Source organism: Eucalyptus grandis, chromosome 11, assembly GCF_016545825.1.
Source record: "Eucalyptus grandis isolate ANBG69807.140 chromosome 11, ASM1654582v1, whole genome shotgun sequence".
NCBI classification, from domain to species: Eukaryota; Viridiplantae; Streptophyta; class Magnoliopsida; order Myrtales; family Myrtaceae; genus Eucalyptus; species Eucalyptus grandis.
In genome coordinates this window covers 34164014-34186617 of record NC_052622.1, presented here as the reverse complement: position 1 = coordinate 34186617, position 22604 = coordinate 34164014, and the positions used below count along the sequence as shown (strand labels likewise).

Below are 22604 nucleotides of genomic sequence, written 5' to 3'. Positions count from 1 at the left end.
TTCTCATAACTTAAATTATGCATATTGGATTTGTTCTCGACCCGGGCTTCTGTTTTCAAATTATATCAAAAGCATCACCTGGAGTTCACAGGTGCTTCTTTTCTCTGCTTGTGTCATTTCAATGCTTTTTCTCATCTTTGTTTCCCTCGTCGAAGTTGGGCGGTGGATTCTTAAGTGGCTGGAGAGACGGTGGCTATGATGGAGATGAGGAGAGAGAAAACATGTATTTTCGATTTTTTTTAATCAATGTATATGTCAACTTTCTATAGCAACAACTCAAATCAATGCACGCCACGTCAACTGGTGACGTGAAACTAGCAAATCACTTAATATTTTCTTGACTTCCAAATATGTTGACTATTCTCAAATAAGTTTTTGTATGTAGGTTTTGGTTTCCGTTATTAACATTGTTTCTTTATTCCTTCTTTTTTAAAGTGAAGATATTATTGGAATATTAATGGCTCAACAAGTAAAGCTGAATTTGATTCAGCTTTTTCTTTATGATGTCTTTGAATTGTGGATAGGCGTGCCTTTAATCTTGTATCTCGCCATTCACGAAGAGTCTTTAGAACCAAAGGATGGAATAGAACATGCCATATATTAGCTCAGTAAGAAGTCTACTACTTTCGAGATCCGATATCCTGAAGTGGAAAAGACCTGTGTAGCCTTGATTTAGGTTTTACACCGATTGAGGCAATACACCCTGCATCACTGCATCCTTCTGGTGACTGAGAATGACCCAATCAAATATCTTTTGGAGAAGTCCGCATTGGTTGGAAGGCTCACTAAATGACAAATATTACTCTGAGTTTGACATTCAAAGCATGGCACAAAAGTCCGTCAAAGGGCGAGCCACAACCAATATGTTAGCTGAAAATTCCGGGAAATCTGATGATTGGGATGAAATTGACGAACGGATTTATTTGGTCTCAAAGCATGGTCATTGATTATCTTATGGTACTATGCTGCCATCTCGATCATTAATCCTAATTCTACCAAAATTCAATGAAAAAACACATACACATAACAAATCTTATTTGTAAGGGCCAACCTCCTTGTCAACAACATTGTCCACTTTAGGTTGAGGACTCACCTGCCCAGAAAAGGCTTATTTAAGATACAGGCACAACCGCACTGCCATCCCTCGGCCTGACCCAATATTGTCCTTTCTAAGGCACAACCACAATACCATCCCTCGAAAAATTTTGTCCCTAGCACAACAGAAACTACTACCAAAAGGCCTCGTTGGTAGTTAAGACTAGTGCTACTCCTTGTGTAGTACAGCTTAAGGTGCTATTCTATCCTTGTCTAAGGAAGTTCAAAACTGGTCCAAGGCACTTCAATTACCCCATATTTTGTGGTACACGGAAAAGATTTTATCCTAGAAATGAATTGTCAGACCCGACCAATTCAACATGACAAAAGTGAGTTCGGATTTTAATACAAGTTCCTTTCTGTTGCCCTTTTTCTTTTCCAGTTTTATCGCTTCAGATGAAAATCTATTCCTCCTTTAGGTGCTTCAGTCGCTCTTTTCAACTGGTCCAAGGCACTTCAATTACCCCATATTTTGTGGTACACGGAAAAGATTTTATCCTAGAAATGAATTGTCAGACCCGACCAATTCAACATGACAAAAGCGAGTTCGGATTTTAATACAAGTTCCTTTCTGTTGCCCTTTTTCTTTTCCAGTTTTATCGCTTCAGATGAAAATCTATTCCTCCTTTAGGTGCTTCAGTTGCTCTTTTCTTCACCAACACCATCAAATCGTGACCACTTTCCTATGTCTCTATTTCGTGAATTCCCATTTGAGCTATTACTGGGTAATCACTAGGGCTTTAAATACAACTACTCATTGTGTCAAGAGTGACGACATTACTATCTATTTCAACATGACAATAAAGTCTGGACAGCAATAACAAACACTTCAGTTTTCCGTCCTCTTACCAAGTCTTAGAAATATGATATACGAAGGCATAAATAAACCATACCCCCAACCTATTTATTGCTACTCACCAAATTTCAAATTTTAAGAATCGATTAATCTGATAAGTTCAGAAACAAAATGCTAGGCTGCTGCAGGACAAGAAAAAATACTATCACTTGTATATTAGATATAGCCGAGAGCAAAAGAAGGGGAAAAATAGGAAGCAGAAATGCAACTTACCACCACAAAAGATTTCTCTTTTGCAACTCCTGCTTTCCTAATCCTTGGATCCACCAAAACACTGTGGCAAAGAAAAGTGTTGAGTGCTTTACCAAAAACAAAGCCAAAGGAAAAGTAGAAGCGCTGAATGCATTTCACTGTAGGCATCCAAAACAAAAACTTCCAACTTTTACTACTAGATATAACCCCCTCAAATATGTGAAGTGGAAAAGAGCTCTAAGCATACCGCTGCAAAGATGTGAAGCCCTCACTTTGGTACTTCCTGCAATTCATTGTATTTAATGTGGTTAGAGCTACTCGCATAATTAGGAAGCTAAAGGAGAACCACAAAATTCCACATGTCAATTGTCAAGAACCATGAAATCTTCACATAACATACCGGAAACGAATAGGGTAAAAACATAAATAAGATAAAGGAAGAAAGAAAACTCCCTATCAAAATATAGCAATACTCACATTGGCTTGGACCCAATGCATACAACTTCATCGGAAACGTCACTTTTTCGAACATTGCTAGCATCACCCAAAGCTTTTCTTCTTATATTTGCTCTACCTAAAGAAAACAAATTAATAATCAGATGAATAGAAAGTCTCGAGAAAGCTTTCTATCTCAGCCTAGTTTAATCGTACCAGAAGCATCATTTTCACTAGTGCTGGTCTTTTGGTTCTCAAAACCAACCTGCAAGTGAAATGACTATATATTAAATGTGTATATGGATTAAGTTCATAAGAAGTAACTTGAACACCAAAAGAATGAAAGGAGACTCATGTAAAAGTTCGACTACGCAAGAGAAAGCAATCCTCCTTGCATCACTTACGGTGGTCCCATTGACACCTTCGTTCGCTGTCATTGATGCCTTTTCTGCAAGAACGAAGAAGACAAACTACATAACACAAAAAACATTATTGCTAGAACAACCAAAACAACTCCTTGAAGTAAAATAGTTGTAAAAAGGCTCTCCAGCGGCAAATTACCATGCCTACCACAAGCCCTTAATGATTAAATCCGAATTGCCTAGTACTCTCACAACAATGGTCATAGGCAGCTTCCGATATGAAATTATGATAAAAGGTTTGACATGTAACCTCATAGAAATTTCGAAAAGACCAAGGAATTAATGATGAATGCAAAGTTTCTAGTGCAATGAATGTCATGGCGTCTCGCAGCCTGGGCGGTTCAACTACATGGACGCTAACCAGCCGATATAGCCTCCTCGACTCAAAGTCTACCAGTTCAAACAATGACATGACCCGCAAGCAACCAGTCCTAGATACCACACAATCCATCATAAAATAAAAACCTGGACGTGTCTAAAACGAAAAGAGACTCACCAACATTCCCTAATAGTCGTAATTCCACAAGGGACGTGTCTAAAGCCTGGACGGTGCTCTCCTTTTCCTCCGGCGAAGCAGCGGGCTATACTCTGCTACGGGTGAAGGAGGCGGCCGACGGCGACTCAACCAGGATCGGAGCCAAACTCCGGCGATCCCTCTTTCTCTCTTTCTCTCCCTCTGTGATCTCGTTCCTCTGTTCGCCAAGCCCTGCTCTTTTCTTCAGCGAGAATCCGCTTCTCTACCCCATGCGAATCTTTTCGGTTACGCGTCGTTATCCCTCACGCCTTCTAGAAGGTGCGGACTCGCTCCCATCACCCACCCGTCGCTCCTCTCTCGCTCACGGGCTTTTCCTCTTCGGCCTTCCCTCTTCTTACGTCACAGACAGACCACCTGCTTTGATGGGAAGGGGGCAGCGCATGGGAAAGGGCAGGAGAAGAGTTGGGGTCGGGCCAGGGCCTTGTCCAAGCTCTCATGGGCTTAATAAAAATCAAGGAAGAATGAAATAAATGGGCCCAAGGAAAGTGGGTTGGACGCATGGGCCAAAAGAGACAAACGAAATAACAGAAATAGGCTGACTACGCGGGTTTGGCAGGCCCCAAATTTGCTAAGGAAGATTGGGCTCCGAATTTATTGCCTTTTTTTATTTCCTCCTATTTTATATATCTTGTTTTGTTTTTATCTTTTCATCCTCTTTCTTTTTTTTTTCTTCATATATATTTTTGTAAAATGGATTGATACATAAAATGCCAACAAAAATTTGGGTGTCAACACTTTTTCCTTAGTAATTAGGGATGTACTAAGAGGACATTGGGTGCGTTTGGTTCAGTATTCCCAAGAGACTTTCAGTCTCCAAAGACCCTTGGGGAAATGTTAAACTGTTTAGAACCATTTTGAAATAATTTTCAAGTGAAAGTCAACATTGAAAAGAATGAAAGCCCAATGCTAATAGGAACTAGCTTTGAGCTTTCAAAGATTTGGTTAAATGCTGAAAATTATTTTTTTCTTGCAAAACTATCCTCATTTATTCTTTACATTTTTTATTTGGCCCTCGTTATTACTTTTTTAATTGCCAAAATAATGCTAAAAAATCAAATATATAAATGCTAAAATAAATTAAATATATTTTGGTATTTTTTTAAAATATATTTATATATTTGATTTTTTAGCACATATATTTGATTTTTTAGCATTATTGTCAAAATTTATGTTTAAAAAGTAGTATGTATTATTTTTTTTTTTTTTCAATTTTTAAAAAATAAAAATATAAAAATTCCGACGAAGGGTTAGATCTTTTTTTTTTAAGAAAATTATATATATGTATTTGATTTTTTAGAATTATTTTCAAATTTATATTTAAAAAGTTACATACATTATTTTTTCAATTTAAAAAAATAAAAATTAGAAATTTTTGAAAAAGGATTTGGTCTTTTTTAAAAAAAAATTACATATATGTATTTATTTTTTAGCATTATTATCAAAATTTATATTTAAAAAGTTGCATATATTATTTTTTTTCAATTTTAAATATATAAAAATTTTAAAAAAATCCGATGAAGGGTTTGGTCTTCTTTTTTTCTTTTTAAAAAAAAAAATATATATATATATATATATATGTATTTGATTTTTTAGCATTATTTTCAAATTTCTATTTAAAAAGTTGCATACATTATTTTTTCAATTTTAAACAAATAAAATTAAAAAATTTCGACGAAGGATTTGATTTTTATGGTATTATTGTTAAAATTTATATTTAAAATTGTTAAAATTTATATTTAAAAGTTGCATACATCATTTTTTTCAATTTTAAGTAATTAAAAATTTTAAAAAATTCTGATGAAGGGTTTGGTCTTTTTAAATATATATATGTATTTCATTTTTTTAGTATTATTGTCAAAAATATATTTAAAAAGTTGCATACATTATTTTTTCAATTTTAAATAAATAAAATTTAAAAAATGAATACTAATCACCCAAAGGGATTTTCAAATGTATTTTCTACCAAACAACATTTCTCTCAAAGTTGATTCTCAAAGCATAATTTGAAATAATGTTCACTTTATACCCTTATTTGAGAAAATGTGGGCACTTTAGACTCTTATTTGAAAAAATGTAGGCACTTTAGGTCCTTATATGGAATTTTCCTTATTAATGTAGATGAGTTTATCTTTTCCCTTATTAATAGTTTTTAAAATTGGAATTGGATCCAACTATATGTAAATTATATTATTTATTCTAAATATATTAATTGCAAAGATTGACAATGCTTTGAAATTGTAATCAAACACATAATATAAAAGGAAAATTTTAATATCAGTGAAAATTCAGTGGACATTCTTTGACTAAGAAAAAATAATGACATTAAAATGATTTTCCGATTTAATTGCGTTACAAAATAAAATCATTCTTGTGCTGCAACATCGCCCTGATTTCTTTTCTACTAAACACAAAAACTAATAGATTTTTTGTAACAACTATCGTTTGTACCGGCCCTTGCTCTACCAAACATGTGTGCTGCTTGTCTAGCCATTTCATTAATGACTTATTTATATTCCAAACAATTACACATAAAGACCTTCTATCGTGGTATGTGCTGTTCACAAGATTACCAAAATTGCAAGCAATAAGCAAATACTAAAAGCTAGGACTTCACTAAGCCATTCAGAAAAATGAATTTCCAAGGGTGTATGAAGTTTCTGGCAAGCACATAGGTTTGGTGGAAAGTTGTTGAGACAATGGAGATGGAAAAGAATAAAAAACTACCAGTCACTATGACTGAAGAAGCAAATACAAATAGCAATGTTATAATTAAGATACCAAAATGAAATAATTACGAGAGGCAAAGAAACATAATAAAAATTTAAGAACAATTGAAGACACATGACGATTGACATGATGAATTGGCAAGTTCTCCCTCCATTCATGGATGACCTTGATATTGTCTTGCTCAAAACTCCAATATTTTTTATCATAAAAAGTAATGGAAAGGGCAAATAAAATTGTGGACGCTTGGAGCGTTGCTAGAGGAGGTCCACACCCATTACAAAATGAGCCTAATGCTCATTTTAAGCAAGCTTGTCACCATCTCCTTAGCACGGTGCTAGTGGGAGTAGACCCAGGATTATCTTATGCCATGGCATTGCCCAACCTACATCACGAACAAACTGAGGCTTCTTTTTAGCCAAGGAGCGACTGGCCCAAAAAGGGAAAGTGTAATCAGTTTGCTAATTTCCACCACGAAATCATCATTTAATTCCTGTAAATGTCCTCAAGCCACCATATACCGGAATTGTTGATTGATACCGCTCGAACCAATAAATAAGATAGAAACATCTACACAATTGCAATGGGGAGCATCAACATGAAAAGGTCCGAAATTTTTGCTGACACATAATTGAAAAATCTATAAAGTATTGAGCACCTCCTAGGTGACTGATCACAATCACAAATTCAAAGCCTTTAATTGGCTATAGCAAAAGCACATAGTTCAGTCACCAACATATTCTAACTACTATTATGCAAAAAGAGTTGAAAGAATCATTTTTCAAACTGAAAAAGAGCAAACCCAGTAGATAAATTTAACCATTAACACAGACACTTCGAATATGAATTGTAAGTTTCAACATGAAGTGACATTGTTCCAGAGTTTACCAAAGATTTAAGATTGGACGATTGATAAACGATGGAATTTAATACTTCATCATTAGCAGACGCAACTGAGCAATGGAAGATGTAGAGAGAGAGAGAGAGAGAGAGAGAGAGAGAGAGTACTTGAATAATTGGGTTTGGCCTAGATTCAATTCAACGACTAAGCGTGATCCTCACACTTTGAGAAACTTCAAAGAGCATTGTGTTAATTCTATGATAACTTCTGACCAAAATAAATAAATAAATTATGATAACAGATATAGAAAAAGAAAAATATATATATTTTTCCTTAATAATTTAGACCTATATATACTTAAAATGACTTCTACTTTTTTGTCTTTCCAGTTTTTTCTTTTGAATAATTCTATCTATGAAATGATTTTTACTTAACGTGAGCTTCCCGATGTTTTTTAAAATATAGCCACAAAGATGCACACTTGTTGCATTTATCCAAGAAAAAGACATTTAATTCATTTCCCGCGAGAAATAAATGGAGCATTGAGACATGTATCTATACTATAATATAACATAAACAAGGTCCATTGACTTTTTATGGATGATAATCACTTTCTTTTCCAAAATATCCTCAGCTAATTGCACCACAAATGTTTTGTCTAGGATATAGCATTCAAAACATGAATATCTCCGCTTGATATCTCCCTAGTTTGTATCACCTGGAAGATTTTTAACCTGTGATACTTCTTTTGCAATCCCTCAAAAGTTTTTTCCCCTTTTCACAACATCATAATAATTTAAGAGATTTGAATATTGGTTTTCAAATTCTGACATGACGAATATAAGAGTAGATATTCTCTCTGCTTAGACTTTAACTACACGTAATAGAATTTCATGCTGCCTTAAATTTTATGTGAATCAGATTTAAAATAATGTAAGTCACCTAAAATGTTAATTGAAATTGTTTGCCTTTCAAAGCCATGAGATTGCTCAGTTAGTCATATAGCGAGCTCACCATGCTTTGTAACGTCTAACGCACTTTTGCACGTGATACATTTTTCAAAAGATATATGCCTGTGGGTGTTCCTCAATAATCAATTGTAGAAATATTACAATAAGTAATGTATGAGGGTTAAGACATGCGTAATTCGATTTTGTATAGAAAGATAATACACACACTGAAGCCATTTGAAGCGCGAGAATGGATCCAGAAGCATTTGCAGTTGTTGGAAGATATTCAGAAGATCCTGGAAATATACTGGGAAATTGATTGATCCGTTTTTTATTATAGAGAACCAATCTAAATATTAGATTGATTTGTAAAATATTACATTGCCTTTTCTATGTGTACATCTTGTAATATAACTACTAAAGTCCTGTACATTGACTATAAGTCAGAAATACACAGAAAAAAACTTCTCCCCAAAATCCGTCTTCCTCTTCCTTTCCTCGTCCATTTCTTGCTTTGGTTTCCGACATGGTATCAGAGTCTTGGCTCTAAGCTCCAACTTCCGCACCTGATTGCTTTCGTATGTTATTGAAGCTGCAAGACAGATCAACGTCTTGTTACAAAAGAATCAAATTCTGTAAGAAGGAAAAAGAAACGGAAAGGATTTTTTTACCATGAATCCAGAGAATTTGCTCCCTACCACTGCTGGCGTTCCTTCCACAAGCAACGTCACACCGATGGGAGAGACACAAGGCCACAGCACCGGCACGATACCTGCAATTCCCACAACCTAGCAACAAATTTAGACTCAATGGCAGTTATTCCTGACTCAAGCAAATATGGGGCAGCCAATTCCAGGCCATCCTTACCAATGGGTACCCTATCCATGGTACGTCGAGCAAGGCCTGAATCCATCATTGCCGAGGGTAATAAGTTACCAGAGTAATGTTCAGCCCGACGGGAGCCTACTAGCTGCAAGCGAGGCAAGCTTAGCTACCGAGACAGAACAAGTAAGCAGGTCTGGAGAAGCGGGTTCGGGAACAAACCCTCACACGGGACTCTTCAATGCGGGTCATGGAATCAAGTTTAATGGGTCGGGTATAAGGATGAACCCCTACCCGAACCTTTCACCCGGATTTTTACTATTTCCGATTGCGGCCATCACCGGCCAACCAAAGCCAGGCGACCCCTTGCATGTGTCAACCGCCGACAATCCAAAATTGCAACTGATCAGTCTGCAATTGACCGGGCCGAAAAACTAAAACAAATGGTCACAAGACTTCCGATAGGCTCTCATGACAAAGGATAAAGATGGTTTCCTTGACGAAACCGTACCAATTCCGTCGGACGAAAGGCTGGCTAGGCACTGGAGAAAGTGCAATCACCTGATCCGCACCTAGATTGGCAATTGCGTCTCTCCAGACGTCACAACAAGCCTCCCACTGACGGAAGATTCAAAATCATGTGGGACAACATCAAAGAAATGTATGGGAAATTAGACCGAGCAAAAATCTTTTGTCTCATGCAGAAACTCACAAATCTCAAGTAGGGGAATATGTCCGTCACAGCGGTTTACAACAAACTCTCATCGCTCTGGAACGAGCTTGAGGCCGAGGAAGAAAAACTCGAGGGACCTCTAGAAACTCTCAGGCAGTACAAATCCATGAAGGAGAGGGAGAAATCCACTCGATTTCTTTTAATTTTGAACAAAACATACCTAACATTTCATTCGCAGATCCTAGCGATGGATCCCGTGCCGCCCCTCAGCCGAATTTTCCAGCTGGTCGTCCAAGAAGAGAGCCAGTGGCTCACAACTCCGGAGCAGACACGAGGAGGCGATGCCGTCACTCTCGCTATTTGCGGAGAACGCTGCGGGAGAGAATCGGGGGCGAAAACCCTAGCCCGGGAGAGAGAAAATCGCAGGGGCTAGGGTTCGCGATAGGCGACAAAACCCTAAAAAGGGAAGGAGGCTATGGCCCAGATTTAATCCGGCGATCTGACGGCTCAGATTTCTTGTAGAGATCCGACGGCCCTGATTTCCTCCAATGATCTGACGGTCCGCAGGGAGTCAATCTGTCCGTTGCATCGAACGGTGGAGATAATTCCACAATTAAAGCATCCGACGGTCAGATTTTTTCCGCATCAATAAGGAATTTCGGCCAAAATTCAAGGGGGAGAGGTAAATTATACTATGAATATTGCAAACGTTCACATCATACCATAGATAATTGCTGGAAATTACATGGAAAGCCAAGAGAAAAATGAAAAAAGAAAGAGTATTCTGCAGCTTACCAAGTGACTGGACCTATTGGACCAAGTAGTGACCAACCAATTACTTATGGGCAATATCAGCAATTGATGCATGCACTACAGAAAGCAGACATTGGAAATAAAGGAGGAAGTTTCTCAGGTATATCCCACTGCCTGATCAATTCTATTTCAAAAGGGGCATGGATAGTTGACTCAAGAGCAAGTGATCATATCATTTGTGATGTAAGTTTTTTTTTTCAAAAATGCATAGGAAATTGGAAAAACCTATTTCTGTGCAACTTCCAAATGGAAACATTCTCATGTCACATTAACAGGGACTGTTCAACTAAGCTCTCAAATTGTCCTACAAAATGTCCTTTATGTCCCACAATTTCAGTTCAATCTCATTTCCGTGTCCAAAGTCTACAAGGAAAATTCTTGTCAAATACTCTTCGATGCTGACACATTTTTTTTCAGACTCTTTCGATTGGAAAACTGATGGACTTGGATAGTTTTTCTGAAGGTTTATATTTCTAGACCAGTACTCCAAGTCATTTTGATTTGAATTCAATTCCTTCAATAAGTTGTCATTGTGTAATGTCATTGCCAATGATAAAGATTTTCTTTTACATTCAAGAATGGGACATAGTACCTTCTTTCCATACTTTAAATGTCATATTTTTCCTCTCGCAAACAGTCTAGCACACCTTTCCCTTCGAATGCAAAACGTTCCACTGCTATCCTTTTTTTAATTCATGTGGATGTCTGGGGACCGTATCATACAGCACATCGTGATGGTTCACGATATTTTCTCACAATTGTGGATGATCACTCTCGGGCCACATGGGTATTCCTGATGCAGTCAAAAGCTCAAGTTCCATTTCATTTTAAAACATTCATCACCCTGACTAAAAATCAGTTTGGGAAATCAATCCAACGAATACGAATTGACAATGGGAAGTAATTTTTTAGTCATGACTGCAGATCACTTTTCTTGTCTCATGGCATTCTACATGAAAGCTCATGTATATATACTCCACAAAAAATGGAGTAATGGAACGTAAACATCGTCACTTGCTGGAAGTCGCACGAGCTTTGAAGTTTCAAGGATCCATTCCAGCAATATATTGGGGAGATTGTGTCCTTACTGCAGCCTATCTCATCAACCGCATGCCTACTCGGATATTAGCTGGTAAATCACCCTTTGAATTACTTTATGGAAAAAAACCAGCAGTAGATCATCTACGAGTTTTCGGTTGTCTATGTTATACTGCAATTATGGGACCTCAAGACAAAATGAGTCCACGTGCCAGGAGGTGCATTTTCATGGGTTACCCTAACCTACAAAAGGGCTATTATGTTCTCAATCCATCAACAGGAGAATTTTTCATGAGTAGGGATGTCATTTTTCACGAAACTGTCTTTCCCTTTCATGAGTCTATAGAGAATTTGGATATCTCAAACAATTCTCATTGCTCCTCAATTGAGGAAAATATATCTCTTGAATATTTTCTCGCGGCATCACCAAGACAGGTCATTCCATCCTCCTCATTTGATTGGCCACCTCAGATGACAACATTGGAAAGTGTACCTGCTGTTCATTAAATATTGAGAATGATTCTGGTGAACAGACATAAAACAATGCTGTGGAGATATCTCCTCCTCCACCGTCAACGAATCATCCACGACGTTCGGGGTGAGCTACAAGACCACCAACGTGGACTAAAGACTATGTTTGTGCCTCACTTAACGGACCAGGTATTAACTATCCAATATCTTATTATGTCTCCTTTGAAAAGCTTTCGTCGGAACATAGATGTTGCATTAGTTGTATATCAGATGAGAAAGAACCGTCTAGTTATGATGAGGCATCCAAAGACCCACGGTGGCAAAAGGCCATGGAAGCAGAATTACAGACATTGACTAATAATCACACATGGGAGATAGTTCATCTGCCCCCAAATAGGAAATCCATAGGATGCAAATGGGTCTATAAGTAAAATATAGAGCTGATGGATCCATTGAACAATACAAAACTTAATTGGTGGCGAAGGGATATACACAACAAGAAGGTTTCGACTATCACGAAACTTTTTTCTCCAGTTGCTAAAGATGTCACTGTCCGCTCATTCTTATCAGTTGCAGCAATCCATGATTGACCGTTACACCAAATGGACGTCCACAACACTTTTCTTCATAGTGATTTGGATGAAGAAATTTATGTGGATATTCATCAGGGCTTACAGAGACATGGGGAGAATAAAGTATGTCGTCTCCGCAAATCCCTTTTATGGGCTGAAACAAGCTTCCAGACAATGATATGTTAAATTTGCTAACGCTCTCAACAATGCAAACTTCAAACAATCCAAGTATGATTATGCCTTGTTTACATAGACCAAATGTACGTCATCTATTTACTTGATGATTTATGTAGACAACATTCTTATCATGGGAAATGATGAAGCTGCAATAGAGAGCCTTAAAAAATATTTGCATACCACATTTCATATAAAAGATCTGGGAGCACCAAAATATTTTCTTGGGATTGAGATCGCTTAATCTCACCAATGAATTTCCCTCAGTTAGAGGAAATTTGTATTGGAGATTATATCAGAGGCCGGTTTATCAGGATGCAAGCCAGCGGTCATTCCGATCGAGCAGAATACCAGATTGACTACAATAGACCATACTGAAGGAACATCTCAGGATGATCCTATATTACAAGATCCGACGAGTTATCAGAAGCTTATTGGAAAACTTATGTACCTGACTATGACCAGACCCGATATATCATATGCAGTGCAGAACCTCAGTCAATTTATGCACAAACCGAAGGAATCCCACATGAATGCCGCTCTAAAGGTCATGAAGTATTTGAATGGATGTCCAGGACTCGAGATACTTCTATCTAGAAGATGCAACATGGAAATGACAGCATACTGCGATGCAGATTATGCAACGTGCCCTATGAGTCAAAGATCCATAACTAGTTTTTGCATTAAGCTGGGAGATTCTCTTTTTTCATGGAAAACCAAGAAGCAAGCAACAATTTCTCTATCCTCAGCTGAAGTAGAATATCGGGCCATGGCAAAAACCACATGTGAGATTGCGTGGATACAAGGTTTACTTGGTGACCTCGGAGTACGGCTGAAAGGTCCGATGAAGTTATTCTGTGACAACAAATCGGCTTTGAAGCTTGCGGTGAATCCTGTAATGCACGAAAGGACCAATCACATAGAAGTGGATTGCCATTTCACTCGAGAGAAGATTTAAGAAGGGACAATCGAGACAAGAGGGATTGGAACTGCCTAACAACCTGCAAATGTGTTCATCAAAGTCCTATGTCAGAGACAACATGCATATCTACTGAACAAACTAGGCGTCTTTGACATTTACAAGCCACTAGCTTGAGGAGGAGTGTTGGAAGATATGTAGAAGATCCTGGAAATATACCGGGAAATTGATTGATCCATTTTTTATTATAGAGAATCAATCTAAATGTGTACATTGCCTTTTACAAATGTTAGATTGATTTGTAAAATATTACATTGCCTTTTCTATGTGTACATCTTGTAATATAACTGCTAAAGTCTTGTACATTGATTACAAGTCAGAAATACACAGAAACAAACTTCTCCCCAAAATTCGTCTTCCTCTTCCTTTCCTCGTCCGTTTCTTGCTTCAGTTTCTGACAGCGGTTGTGGGGTTGCGAACGATGGGGGGACAGGAGTAGCTGTTCGAGGCTTATGGCATAAGGTACCTCACGGCCTCCAGGATAGCGGAAATGGGGTTTACGGCCAACACCCTCCTCGACATGAAGGAGGAGGAGCTCGACGACATGATGAACTCCCTCTCCCACATCTTCCACTGGGACCTCCTCATCGGTGAGTGCTACGGCATCAAAGCCGCCATCCGCGCCGAGCGCGGACGCCTCCTCGAAGCCAATGACCGCCGCCACCACCTCCACTCCACCAACCATGCCCTCCTCGATGCTCTCTCCCACCAAGGTACCTTACTCGGCCTCTTTGATTTTTGACGTTTTGGGTCATTATGATTATTCCCACGCAGGGCTGTCGGAGGAACAATTGGTGCAGCACTCAGAGAAGGATCAGCTGGGCAGGGCGGGAAGCGGGGACACGGCGGGCACGACGTGGGGCGCCCAACAACAGAGAAAGAAGCATCGTCATCGTCACCGCATCACCGCGATGAAAGGAGCGGCCACTGAAGAGGAGGAGGAGGACGAGGCGGAAGTGGAGGAGATGAGGAGGCAGAGGGAGCACCCCTTCATAGTGACGGAGCCCGGGGAGGTGGCGCGTGGGAAGAAGAACGGCCTGGACTACCTCTTCCATCTCTACGACCAGTGCCGCGACTTCCTCCTCCAAGTCCAATCCCTGGCCAAGGAGCGGGGCGAGAAATGCCCCACCAAGGTCCTCCGCCTCTCTTCTTTTTATAGTATTTCGATACAATCAAACTTCTTCGAACGTACCCAAGCACGGATCATTAACAAGAAGACGATGCAGGTGACGAACCAGGTGTTCAGTTACGCGAAGAAGGCGGGAGCAAGCTACATAAACAAGCCGAAGATGAGGCACTACGTCCACTGCTACGCCCTGCACTGCCTGGACGAGCACGCCTCCAACGCCCTTCGCAAGAGCTTCAAGGAGCGCGGGGAGAACATCGGCGCCTGGTGGCAAGCCTGTTACCACCCCCTGGTCACCATCGCCGGCCGCAGGGCCGGCAGGGACATCGATGCCATCTTCAATGCCCACCCCCGCCTCTGCATCTGGTACATCCCCACCAAGCTCCGCCAGCTCTGCCATGCTCACCGCCACTCCTCCGCCTCTGCTGCTTCCTCCGCTTCCACCTCCACCTTCGCCCCCACCGCTCACCATCTCGAGCTCCCTCTTACTAGTTCGTGCCTGTTCCTCATTCTCGAGATGAAAGTACTGTGCTGTGGTCTATTTCTACTGCAATGAGAGTATTAATTGAATTTCAAAGTGTAGCTGAGCTGACCTGACCTGACCTGACCTGACTATCATGTTCTCTTCACTGAGTTTCTGTTCCTGCTCTAATACTCTAAATCCAGTCGTTGTTAGTTACAATTGTTTCTAGCCAATTTCGTTTCTCTTCTCACATTGAAGTGATGAAAAATCATGCAAATGGATATGACCTTGTTATTAAATTCAAAATTAATGACTCTTCACATTTACTTTTTCGATGACACCATTCGTTCACTCATAAGGATGGTTCTTTCGTTTATCCAAGCATTACCCAAACATACAAGTCGAGGGTACCACCGAGGTGGTTTTTCAAGTCAATTAAGGCTTACTCTCGTGTGAATTGGGACCTCCTTGATCACGGGTGCAAATATGTCAATAACTTAGCCTTTTCAATTGAACTTGCATCTTGTTGTGCTGGGGTCACGATCTCACTCAAGCGGGTGTTATAGCTATGAATTATATCGAAGCATTCCATCCGTGATTGCAAGGAGCTGGTGTACGTAATGACAATGACGCTCAAGGGTAATGCTGGTCGCACCTCGCTGTCCTAGTTCACCAAAAATGCAAGTCCATCGATGGTCGAGCAAAACTTCGAAAAAGAGCACGATGTTGGAGCATGTTTTATGTACAAAGTGGCTCGGTTTATGCTATGACGGCACATTCACTGGGGAGATGCTTAGATTAGTATTATCAATTTAACTGAGATGGATGCAAACAGGCAATGTTACGACTTTACATTAAGTCGTTTATTCTTAAATGATAACGACGCTTATCTTAAACTAAAGTGGGTAGGTCAACTATGTAATCGTTGTATTCAGTAATTCAAGAAATAGACCCGGAAGTGTTCACCTCACCAGCATACATATTGTCATTTCTTTCATCCCCTAAGTCAATTTTAGGACGTAATTTAATGTAACTGCGTCGTTAAGGTTGGGTAGTTTTTAAAGTCTCGACTCTTGAGTAGATTTTTGTACCTTCTTGATATAAAATGAAAAACAAGAAAAGTATTATCAATATATAACGAGATGGATACAAATTAAGGAAGAGTACTACTCAAATTATTTTTACTTAAATGACAAGAATGGTAACCTTCAATTTCATGAAAATTAATCTCATTGATCCGGGAGGAAGCCACGCAATCTAAATTGAAGTGGCTGTTTCAAATACGAGATTATTTTTGTTAAGTGGTTTGAGAAATCGGACAGAGCATCTTATGCACACCGGCTTTCATCATCTAATTAATGGGCCAATTCAAGAGCTAACTTAATACAACATCAAATTCTGTTTGAATAAACTTTTCTTTTTCCAAGTTTTTGCTAGACCATAATCTTGTGAGTCGCTCAATTTGGCCTTTTTACGTACTAGAGCGCATGAAACTTTCATGAAATGTAAATATTGATACCCAACTTCATGTATGATTTTGCCATATCATTCTTTCTTTTTTCTTTTGGCCCAAGCATCTAGATTATCATTTAAATATTTAATGGATTCAAAGTGATAGATATTGAGACACCGTCCACTTAACCGAGATCTCACTATTAGAGGTAAAGGGTTTTAGGGTTGGGCAAGTCCAACCATAGAATCCGGAACCTATCCACATAAGATCAGTTCCTAATTATGGCACCTGGACTAGCCTTTTTGGTTTGATCTGACTACAAGATCTATCCAGGGAACTAGCCAACTCCTTTTTTTTTTTTTTTTTTTCTTTTTTGTTTCATTTTGTTGTATTCCCTTAAACGACAAATTTACTCTTACAAAGTACATATCCATCAATATGCAATATTTAGAATTGTGATAGCTAGCAATAAATCGGCGAGACACCAATAAATCTAAAACAACATGGAATTATCCAACTCATCCCTTCCACTTGCCAAAAGCAATCACCCATAAAAGATGAATATGTAAAATAAAATAAATAATAAGCAGTTCAAAACGCATGATATAAACCATGAATTATAAAAACTCCATTACTCATCCATCCATAAATGATTGCTTTAAATTCTATCAGATGAAAAGAAAATAGACAACAAATACAATTAAAATGGTTTTTGGCTTGGGGTTGCTTGTCTTATTTCAACACCTTGACCTTGGAAACGGAGCGCACGGTGCTAGTTTAGTCCAGTTCTTGAGTCTACTCTGAATCGGTACTCATTTCTTACCCACTATTACTCAACTCATCTAAAACGATGCATACAATCGTGAATTTTGGTATATGAGCGTGACTGAGATTGGCGTGATTAGCTACTCTGTGCTGCGGGAGCGACGACTCAGGTACAAGACAAAAGACCACTCCAGGAGGAGAGCCCTTATAGTCAACCATTTGCTTTTGTCATTGATTGAGTTTCGAGAACATCTCGTCCCTATCACGATCCAATATAATGACGTTTTGACTATTGGGTTCGGAATAGAGAAAAGCCAGGCCTAAAGGTTGACTTTGACCGGAGCTCATTCTTTTTCCTCTTCCGATTTCAAAGATAGGGGCTAGAAACGCGTAATGCGGGATTGGAATTTACTGGCCACCCTATGCCGGGATGCGATCCCGTTCCTAGACGACGAAGTCTTTTTGACATTTCTAGAATGGAACTGCTTGGACGTTATATGGTGACGTGCGTTGCCAGGGGCACCATCGATGATGACAACTACTAGGGTTGAAAACTTCTCTTTTCGCATTTTGGATAACAATTTAAATTTCTCAGCCGTGAGTATTAAGGCGAATAAAGAAGGGCTTTTTTAATGTAATAAATTTTTGAAATACCGTAAGGATAATAATCTATTATGAATTATAAATTCTTGAAGAATTAAGTCCTACGATACTTTAAAATTATTTATAATTTAATTTTATATGATCGAAAATAGACTATTATTCTCGCAATACATTAAAGACTAACATGTAGTCATTTAAAAAAAAAAAAATTAGGCACTCAATTCATCTCCTTACGCTGCAACATTCTCCACAATCAACGTTAGCCGCAATTTGTGTTCAGCTTGACAATCAAGACGGATTTTTCGTAACCGTCCTTAGTCAGTGTGCATCCTAAAGGTTATCTATACTCCTCATTTATGCAGAAGAATTTGGTATTGATTATTATTAAACTTATATGTTCGGGCAAAAGTTCATCACGAGTGCCAAAATTAAATACGAGTGGACGTTCAAGTGCCAAAACTTCCAAAAAGTATACTGAGATGCCACTTTAAAAAAAAAAAATTTGAATTTTTAAGTGTCAAACAAAAATAGCCGAAAATCCGATGTGACGTTATTTTCAGAATAAATATAGTCTATGTGACTCATTGGAGTTGTCTACTCAACAATCAATACACAAAACGGCATCATTTTGCCCCTAAAATTGATTTTTAATATAAATATTAATTAAATTAAATAAAAAAGAAAAATGAATGCAGCGGCGCACCACTATCGCCACCCCACCATCGCCGAAAAGGATTGGCAATGGTGGGGCAAAGGTCGGGTAGAGTCACTGGCCCTTGCTAGATTTAGGAGAGGAACACAAGGTAACAGCAGTATGAGGGCCTTGCTACACCCTTTTTAATCTAGCTTTTTAAATTTAATTTAATTAATATTTATATTAAAAATCTATTTTGGGGGAAAACCAACTTCATTTTGGGACAAGCTAGTTACAACAGTGCCACGTAGATAATTTTTTTAAAAGAATTACCACACCAGCAATTTAGCCGAAAAGTTTCACTATTGGCATTTAAGTGTTCATTTTTTCTCCAATTTTAGTACTTAATTATACATTTTAGAAGTTTTGACATTTAAGTATTCACTCGTATTAAGTTTTGTTACTTGAGTTCTCTCGAAGTGTTAAGTTTTGTTACTTGAGGGCTCTGGCACTTGGTACGTTCACTTATGTCATATGATTCAAAAGTGGCGTCTTCTCCTGTTGTATTGGAGGCTGAGTTTGGCATAATTCCAACGCGGGTTAATGATTTCAAAGGCTTCTGCGCCTATATTCAAATCTCAATGATGATGAACCCAAAATATTTAATATCTATGGGAAAAAGAGAAACTTAAGCTAGTATATCGAAGTTTGTCTCTAGATTTTTTGGTCAAAGTATTATTTGAAATGTACATTATGTGAGCGCTTTTTGCAGTGAAAAGATAAGGCTATAATGCCATAACTACTCGATTTTAACTTAATTAATGGAGGGGGGGAATAACAATTATTTTGTTCGATTTAGTAAATGGAATAGTTATTACTTTATTTCATCTCACAGTGAAATAAGACGTGTAGAAATAAGAATTTGTAACACCCTATACCAGTTTTTATTCTCTTTCACGGGAAAATTGTCCGAAAAATTTTAAACCTATTGAACTTTTGCCTATTTTATCTTAAACTTTTTAATTATACCAATTAAGTTCTAAATATTTTTATATTTTGTCAATTGAGTCAATCCTATCAATTTTGGACTAAAAAACATGGACGTCGACCATCCTACATGGCAAAACCGACGCCGACATGGACAATTTAATAATTTTTAATATTTTTTGAATTGTTATTAAAAAAAAAATTCTTCTCTTTTCCTTCTTTACTTTTCCCTTATCAAAACTTGTTCACATCAATGTTAGTTATGTCATGTAGGATGGTTGTGCTCACATCAACAATTTCTAATCAAAATTAACCGAATGAACTTAATTAACAAAAATTCAATAAGTTTAAGACTTTTAGACAATTTTTTCCTCTCACTCGAAGTCATCTATCATATTTTTTTGCATGAATGAGTAACCATTGGGCCTTGCATGAGTGAGGGTTGGCCTTACCAAGCCTCACTTGGGTGAGGGCAAGGGTCAGCTACAGAGATGTTGATGAGTAGAGCAAGGAGGGCGCCGGGGAGAGGAATGAGACCAATGACGCTCAACTATCATCACCACTTGACCTCCAAATCTCATCTAACAATTTGAGCAATAGCAACACCAAAGAAGATGAACCAAGTGAAGACCCTCGATAGAGGTTATGTGATCCCAAGCAAGGGTCGCTAAGGATGCATGACATTGGGCGAGGTGACGGCCCTCACCTAGGCCCTCGGTGAGAGGGCCTCGACTTCAAGCCTCAACAATAATTGCCCTTGCTTAGGTGCAATCCAGCAAAGCCAACATTCACCCATGGCCAGCGAGGGTGACTAGTCACCCAAGCAAGGCCATCCCTTATTGACCATGGCCTGTGGCTAGTGGCGGGTAACCTAGGCCATCCCTTGCTGGCCATGGCCTATGGTTGGTGGCCGGCAACTAGCCACCAACAAAAAAAAAATCAAAAATTCAAAACATTCAAAAAAAAATTAAAAGTTATAATAAAAAGGTTCACATTAGCTAGATGTGCCACATAAGACAATTGGCGTCCTTGTCAAAGCTTTTCAACTTAAATTGGAAATTGGAGGAATTTTTTAAATTGATATCAATGTACAAATGTTTAAGACTAAATTAATCCAATTAAAAAGTTTAAGACTGAATAAATTCATGACATTTTTTTGTAGTTTTCCCTATCTTCATTCACAAAGCTTTGTTGATGATAGAGCTAATACGAAAAGAGAGTACGTATAAACGGTTTTATTATACATAAAAGTAAGTGATATATGGAAAATGATAAGTTGACTTCCTATAATTAACAAAATAAGATACATATTTTATCTCTCGGTTAATTCATTGGACATGCCATTTGAATAGTAATTAAGGACAAAAAAAAAGGGAGATCCACAAATAAAGTAAACCCTAAGATATTTTGGTTTAGTGCCGATGAATTTATGATCCTCGCTTGGCGTCGGCAATTCTTTCGGAGTCTAGTCTTATCCTCTTCTCTGACGTTATTCCAAGTCAATCGAGAATAGATCTACAACATGGACTCACAGAGGGAAGAGAAAGAGAGAGACCGTGTAGATAAAGAGGGGGCATCTTAACCGAAAGAGGAGAGAGGGGATTAGCTGCTGATGGAGGGGAGAAATTGGAAGAGATCCAAGTCCCAGGCAGGCCATGTATCGGAGGAGACAGAGGATGGTGATCGGAAGAGAAACAATTATGCATATCCCTCAAGCTTGATGGAAACGGCCCGATCTCAACAAGACACATCCGCCATCGTATCCGCCCTCGCTCAAGTCATTGCAAACCCTGCTGCCGCCGCATCTCATCATGCATCCCTCAGTTCATCCGCATCTTTATCTCAAAGTTCGTTTCATGATCATCAGGCTCCAGATGCACAAGGTACAGCTACAACGCTAATAGCACTACTAAGTAGGATTGAATGCCTTCAGTTTCTATATTGCTAATAAGCGTTTGCACAAGCACACGAACGCTACCGCTATTATATAGGTACACTTAGGGTTTCATTCACCGCATATTGTAGAAGAGCAGTGAGCGATGTAGAGAAGTATGTGTGTATTTTGACGAGGGCATGCTTAATTATGTTTGGAAGTAGGGAAGAACAAGAAGCTGGAGGTGAGTAGGAACTATAGAGGGGTGAGGCAAAGGCCGTGGGGTAAGTATGCAGCTGAGATTCGGGATCCGAAGAAGGCAGCTCGAGTGTGGCTCGGAACATTCGACACTGCGGAGGGAGCCGCGCTGGCTTACGATGAGGCCGCCCTCAGGTTCAAAGGCAACAAAGCCAAGCTCAACTTCCCTGAAAGAGTTCACTCTTTGCCTCCACCCTATGGTCCCGCTTGCAATGCTTCTCAGCCTCAATCTCAGCTGCTCCCTCCAGCTTTCAGCTCATGTGACAATCATGTTGGGGCTCAACTGATGGATGGTTGTGCCATGCCACCTCCACGTCCCAGCTATGTCCGCGGACAAGGCCCTACTTCTTCAGCTTCCGCCAGTGATTATTTTCAGTCACTCCAGCCTACTCCTTCGTTGTCGTCGTCTTCTTCCATGCCGTCCCCTTTCCATCAACACGATCCCCAACATAGCTTCGATGGCTTTTCTTCTTCTTGGAGATCCTCCCAAGAATAGGACATCATCAGCCAGTAAATGTTGCATCCAGACCTTAAGAAAGTGTTTGCTCTCACTTACTTCATTAAGCTTCATCACCTTATAAACTCTCTCTTAATTTAAGGATTTCACGTATAAATCATTTATGCAGCGTTCTTCCTCCAATCCATTCTTGTTTCCTTTGTCTTGAGATGTGAAATGTTAAGTTAAATAATAATCTCGTGAAAGAGAAGTGGTCAGATGGGGTTTTAGGGTTCTTTTAGTACGAAATGGAATAGTAAGGGTGTATCCTAGCTTACAACCACCATATAAAATTGGATTGGCATGGTAAATGCTCCATAGTCACCCCCAAATTTTGCAATTATAGATGTAAGT

At 38.8% G+C, this 22604-nt stretch overlaps 2 protein-coding genes and 1 pseudogene across 3 annotated transcripts; 2 read left to right on the top strand and 1 right to left on the bottom strand.

Annotated features, from left to right (window-relative positions):
• Positions 1-465: 465 nt before the first annotated feature.
• Positions 466-3692, bottom strand: LOC104427808. Of its 2 annotated transcripts, XM_039304141.1 has the most exons (6): positions 3497-3692; positions 2983-3026; positions 2795-2843; positions 2621-2717; positions 2391-2426; positions 466-2225 (listed from the first exon to the last, which is right to left on the bottom strand). In XM_039304141.1, the coding sequence occupies exons 2-6, from the start codon at positions 3013-3015 to the stop codon at positions 2108-2110; spliced, it is 333 nt and encodes a 110-aa protein (XP_039160075.1). In that variant the 5' UTR covers positions 3016-3026; positions 3497-3692; the 3' UTR covers positions 466-2107. The 2 variants fall into 2 exon arrangements, with proteins under 2 accessions (XP_039160075.1, XP_039160076.1); XM_039304142.1 differs by lacking the exon at positions 3497-3692 and having other exon boundaries at positions 2983-3069.
• Positions 3693-13142: 9450 nt separating this feature from the next.
• LOC104427807 lies at positions 13143-15274 on the top strand (annotated as a pseudogene).
• Positions 15275-21100: 5826 nt separating this feature from the next.
• LOC104426218 (ethylene-responsive transcription factor ERF110) lies at positions 21101-22318 on the top strand. Its single transcript, XM_010039198.3, has 2 exons — positions 21101-21506; positions 21718-22318. The coding sequence occupies exons 1-2, from the start codon at positions 21236-21238 to the stop codon at positions 22248-22250; spliced, it is 804 nt and encodes a 267-aa protein (XP_010037500.2). The 5' UTR covers positions 21101-21235; the 3' UTR covers positions 22251-22318.
• The last annotated feature ends 286 nt before the right edge of the window (positions 22319-22604 follow it).